The 6,000-nt window shown below is 43.8% G+C and overlaps 1 protein-coding gene across 10 annotated transcripts in view; it reads left to right on the forward strand.

The window, feature by feature from the left end:
• Window positions 1-5,291, forward strand: part of GPD2 (glycerol-3-phosphate dehydrogenase 2) — a 274,919-nt gene extending 269,628 nt beyond the window's left edge. For all 10 annotated transcript variants that reach the window (XM_068123093.2, XM_068123084.2, XM_068123092.2 and 7 more), the window contains one exon: window positions 3,775-5,291. In XM_068123093.2, coding sequence (XP_067979194.2) covers window positions 3,775-3,906 — 132 coding nt within the window. In that variant the 3' untranslated portion in view covers window positions 3,907-5,291. The remainder of the gene's footprint in view (window positions 1-3,774) is intronic.
• Window positions 5,292-6,000: the final 709 nt, after the last annotated feature.

The following is a 6,000-nucleotide window of genomic DNA, read 5'->3' on the forward strand; positions in this document are numbered from 1 at the left end:
CCCCAAAATAGGTATTTTTGTTTAAAGTCTCATGATTACGCTAGTATTCTACATGCTGCCCTGCCTCCTGGCAACCATTGAATTTGGTTTAAAATAACATGATACTGTTTGAGATCATAGTATCCTGTAGTAGCCTGCTTTATTCTGCCAGGTGAGCGTCCAGGGGTATTGCCCCTATTTTGATCTTGTCCCACCGGCCCCCTCAGCTCACTATTCTGGGTTAGTCCCTATTCCTTTTCCTGATGTTTTCTTTTTGTTATATCCAGAAATCTAGGCTCATGGAGGAGCTAAATGAAAAAGGGCAGAGTTTTCACAGACCTCCAGATGATAAAAGTGGAACAAAGAGACAAAAACATCAAACAAGAGTCCATGAGTGGCAAAGAGGAAACGGGGAGGGGAGCCAGCAAGGGTGTGTATGGAAAAAGCATGAGATGATGATGGGCAGCACTCTTGAATGATTGAAGGAATGGGCATGAGTCAACTGACACATAAAGAGTCTGTTTCACTCACACAAGACGCGATAGAGGGCTGACGGGATGGAAGTGAGTATTTAGCTTATATATTTTTAAATATTTGTGGGAGACAGGCGCTGACCAGGTGTGGGACCCTGGTAGCATGCACGTGACCTGGGGCTGCTGGTAAGGCCATAGGGGCAAGAAGGTGAGAGAAGTGAGGCAATATAAAACCGAGGCCACAAAACTACCAGAAAAGGGTGAGAACCAGACCTTGGGACTCGGTCTGCTGTTTATAGCTGTCAATAACCCACAGAGCCTTTGACTGGAATACCTACATGAGAGCAGCTGCAGAACTCCAATGTGAAGACTCATCCTCCATGATATAATTGGTGAACCCTTTTTACACTGCAATGATCTCTGAGAAGCTTAGAATGGACTAAGCTCTCTTGAGAATACTGATGCCTTAGACGCCAAGTTGTAGATCGTCCAAGACAGGTTTGTTACAGATTCTGAGGCTTAGGAGCTCAGGAGCTCCACCTTATCCAGTGGTCAGCAAGAGAAGCCCACTGGGGGAGAGATGGTGGGGAGAGGTTCAAAAGTCAATCCTTGCAGAGTGACATAGTAGGAGCATGGGATTTTCTGGCATTGAAACACCTGTTTCAAGTACCTAACCAACAACTTCTCCAGATCTACAGAACTTGATGCTGCAGCAGCCTGCCTCTTAGAAGTGGTGGGTACTGTTGTGTACAGGACAGGGTGAATTTTCCTTTTTTTATTCCTGGAGCTCACACATTACAAGTTCTTATATCTAAGGAAGTAAGGAGGTCATTTTATAGACCAAGAGTAAGAGGTCTGTCCTAAAATTCTATCTTTCGAGTCAGAGGTAGATCTTGTGAAAGAATACCATCCAGAGCAACCCATTGTTTTTGCATACAGAGAAAATCTGACAGTCAATAAAGGAGCCAATGCCATTAGCGGACCGCTTGGAAAGTAAGGCTGGGTGCCAGGCAGTATTAAAAGCTCAAGAAATGATCAGAGATGGCCATGATCTTGTGTTTGAGATTAAGCACATAGAGTATATTCAATATTGGGTTACGTATAATACGACACTTTCAAAATGAGGTAATCTGCCCCAGACTACTCGGCGTGCATGCGCAGAAACCCCAAGTATTGAAGATCATCGGCGTGGTCATGGACGTATTGCATGCTCGCTAGATAAGGATTCTGTTACGTGGTCCCCTCGGTGAATACCTGGTCTCGGTGACCCCCGGACCGTGAGAGGAACTCCGCCAGCAAGCTGTATTATATATGCGCTTTCGCCACGCAATCCATAGGAATTTCACCCAGGAGACAACTGATGTTCAAGGATATATTTCCAATGGTAATGACACCATACAATTTCAAGGACACAACCACGGAGATTTTCCCCGAGCAATCAACAATACACAACCATCAACAATTCCCAATTCACAAACACTTCCCTATGAGTAAGATGGCCATCTTATATATGTGTGTCCCGGTGAGTACTCACACCCCCTTTCGGTCTCTGCTCCTCACAATGTCTCTGGGCCCCTCCTGACCAAGATACTGGTCGGCGTCTCCGCACTCGGGCGGTTGAACGAACCCCAGGTGGACGTTTCTCCACCGGGCAGGTATCGTACCAGGCACCGTGGCTGCAGCCCCTCGTGGCCACGCGGAGCGAGTACGGTAGAGCAAGCCAAACCCCACGCCGCTTGCAAGGCGCGTTAGGCCCCAACGTGCGACCCGCACGCGTCTGTTTAGACGGTGCCGCGAACGACACCAGACGCGGGGTCGATGCACGGCCCCACGTCAACTTGACGTCTCCACCGGGCAGGTACACGTCCCGGTGATTCCTCTCGCCAGACAGGCTTCGGAACGCCACTTTTCCACGCAGCGCAAGGTCGATCCCACCTTTTGGTCGGAGCGGGGCGAGGAAGAATAATACTCGTCCTTTTTTCCTCGTGTCTTTTCCTCTTCCGTTTTCGGTCACTTCCGTTTCCGGCCACTCCCTCAGAAGGGCTCCTGACCCTCCAACCACAACAACTACACAACAACTTAATATACTACACACGGATAAGCAAAGACCTGAATGGTAATTCACATACATTCACATAAATATGTAACAATTGTTTTAAAGAACTTTTAAAGAAGCTGAAAATACTTGCAAAGGTTCATTCCAGAAAGGGGTGTGCCTCTACACAATTAAATATTTGAAGAACTTCCTGATGAACTCGTCCAAAAAGTTGATATTTTGCTGTCCATACTGCAAAAACTCCCGACGATGTGGGCCCGTGAAAGGCCGAAGGTTCATAGATGGGCTCATTCTACAAAGAAGTGCATTGTATAGGTATGTCCATGGTTTCCCCAGTTAGACGACCCTCTCTGCTCTTGATATGCTATGCCTCTAAAATCAATCTGCCGTTTGTTGGATGTCGTGTCTTTGACACGGGTCCCTTCCAAGTCAAATTTGTGGCCAGATTGCAGGCAATGGTGTGCCATGGCTGACTGTGTCACCTTCCTATGGACGACTCTATGTTACCTATTAGACTCTTCCCTTAAGCCTTCACCCTAGTCAGGCCCAGGGGATGGAGGGAGGGGGAGGTTGGTTTCCCCCCCCCCCCCCCCATACCTTTTCACCATATTTTCGCAAAATTTTTCTTTCTCGTGAGTTTCATGACTTTTTCTGTTCAACTCTTGCGCTTAGCAGTTGGGGTGCCGGCTTGGGATCCTGGGTTCGAATCCCGATCGATCGCTGAATTAAGGCCAGGGGGGTTGACTCAGCCTGTCATCCTTCCGAGGTCGGCAAATTGAGTACCAGCTTGCTGGGATGAATGATCCCGGTGTATACCCCGGTTTAGAATAGGTACACCGTATCCCTGCGCATCGTAAGAGGCGACTAAGGGTTGGTGTCAGGAAGGGCATCCGGCCATAAAAACATTGCCTCAAACAGGGAACCATGATTGTCATGGGGCCCGCAAGGCTAACCCCCGCTCTAGCGGGGAAAATGGCCTTAAAACGATCATTCATCCATTCATTCATTCATTCATTCATTCTTGCGCATGTTTTGATACTAATTTCATAAAAATCAAATCTACGGTTGCCGCGGAATCCGCCCCTCCTCCCTTTGGCTTTGAGAAGGTCCAAAATAACCTGGCCTGATTAGGGTTAATCTACCTATTATCCCCTTTTTCTTCTTCCCCATAAACATAACAATATCATTGCTAACACAGCATATGTACTGTATCAAATGCAACTTGCTTATACTGTACCTTTTTGGTTTTCCCTGCCCCATTTATAGCTCATGAGTGCAATCAAGATGGGTTCTGTATCTGGCAGTCGTTTTGCTACACTAATGAAGATTGCTGAGCAATCCACTTCAGATTCAGCACGCTCTACCATCCCTGTTGGGCGGAGTGGCGGAGGAGTCTAAAGCCTCCTTTCAGAAACTTAAAAAATCACTTCCACTCTGGAATCTTTCTGAAAACTTTGTCACCTTCACCATGTCTTTATGTACTGCCTACTTGAGCCAATTTAAAGTAAAGCTAAGGGAGATTTAAAATTTTATGCAGGGATGTATCAAAGTAGTTGGAATTTAGTTGTTTAAAAAAAAAACATTGAGTGCGCATTTGTTCTGATAAATCTGGAACTTTTACAAACTTCAACATGCATATCAATTTGCAGTAAGGCTCATCTCATTTGTAGCTGTGCCTTGAAAGCAAATCTGCCGTGCCAAATTTCAACTGCCTTATACTTTGAAAATGCATAATTATTCTTATAATGCAAAATAAATTAACAGATTAAAACGATGTTTTTCTTCGTCTTACAATACTTTATTTTTCATAATTTCAACTAAAACAATTAACCTCTTTGTGGGAGATACTTCATAATGAACCCACACTTTGCTGTTCATCAATTGCTTTGTTTTGATTGCTATTTCAATAGCACATGTAATCATATTCAGAAGATGTAAATGAAATTGTTTGAATGCTATTTATTAGTTGATACGCACAATTTATAGTTTTCTTCATGGAAGATGTGACGTGCAGTCATATTCTAAAACAACGTTGCATTTACCTTTGCATGTCTTCCACCAGGCTTCGCTGACGGGATGAGTTTGTGCAATGCTGTGTTATTGATTAAGACGTTACATCATCTGGTGTAACACCACTGGGTGTTTGCCATGATCACATCTTGTATACTGGTCCCTTATGACATCTCCAGCACTTAAAAGTTACCTCATAACGCAAGATCCCACAATTCTGTTTTATCACAATTTCTCTCTGTCTGTCATAAGATGCGAAAGCAGAAACATTTTCAGAACTTCCTTGAAAATGCTTATTTTTTGTGCGATTTGTCGATTTTCCACTGCAGGTGTCCAATTCAAGAATGTACTTAAAATTGGCAACAAACATTTGCCATATACCCTGCAGTATAGAAATACAGTGGGGTGCTCTGGATAATAATCAAAATGGTTTCTCGTTAACAGCTAGAAGCACTGCATTGCAATGACCATCGATGAATTGATTACATATGAATCTTCTTTCAGAGTTCTTTGATTTCATAACGTGGCAAGTGAATTTTTGTGGTTTCTTAAACGTTCTTGAATGGAGAGGGATTTTCCATTGCTGAAAAGAATGTAGATTTTAAAAGTTGATCCTCAAATGTGATTGTTGTGAGCATGCACGGCGAAAGTTGAGAAATCGTGAAACAATATGTCGAAAGGAGTGGGGAAGGGGGAAATAAAACTGACATTAATGGTTATATCTTGCTAATTCGCATTGCATTGGACCAATAAAAATACAAGTTATACTTGCATATGGTTGTCACTGATGGTTGGAAGATACCAGCTGTTTGGTTAATCAGATAGATGTACAAATGTGTGCTTACTTACTTACACCTTGGTTATAGTTATTGGATAATATGCACTCTGTCTCCTTACAAAAAACATCCATTGTATTGTATTGTGTTTGCTTGAAGGAAAGTCTCTTCGAATAATTTGGACAAATATTGGACGAATGAAACATCATAATCTTATTATAATAGAGCAAACGTATATGGTTATGTCGTTATGTATGTTTGTTTATATGCGACTAAAACGTCTTCTTCTTATTCAAATAAAGTAACACCCTCTTAATTAACCCTCTTAATTACGTTTAGACTGCTGAGACAGACCCCTCAGACCGACGACGCTTTAATTCTCCCAAGACCCAAAAATACCCTTGAAGACCCCATCGTTCTTTTGGACCTGAAGACCCAAAATACCATTGAAGGCCCAGAGGCTCAAAAAGACCCCGAAGACCTAAAATACCCAAGAGACCCCGAAGACCTAAAACACCCCGAAGACCCAAAACACCCCAAAGACCCAAAACACCCCAAAGACACAAAACACCCTGAAGACCCCAAAGACCCAAAACACCCCGAAGACCCTAAACACCCTGAAGAACCAAAACACCATGAAGACGACAAAGACCCTTAAAGACCCAAAACACCCCGAAGACCAGGAAGACCCCGAAGACCCAAAACA

This window comes from Myxine glutinosa, chromosome 7 (assembly GCF_964187855.1).
Source record: "Myxine glutinosa chromosome 7, kmMyxGlut1.1, whole genome shotgun sequence".
Taxonomy (NCBI): Eukaryota; Metazoa; Chordata; class Myxini; order Myxiniformes; family Myxinidae; genus Myxine; species Myxine glutinosa.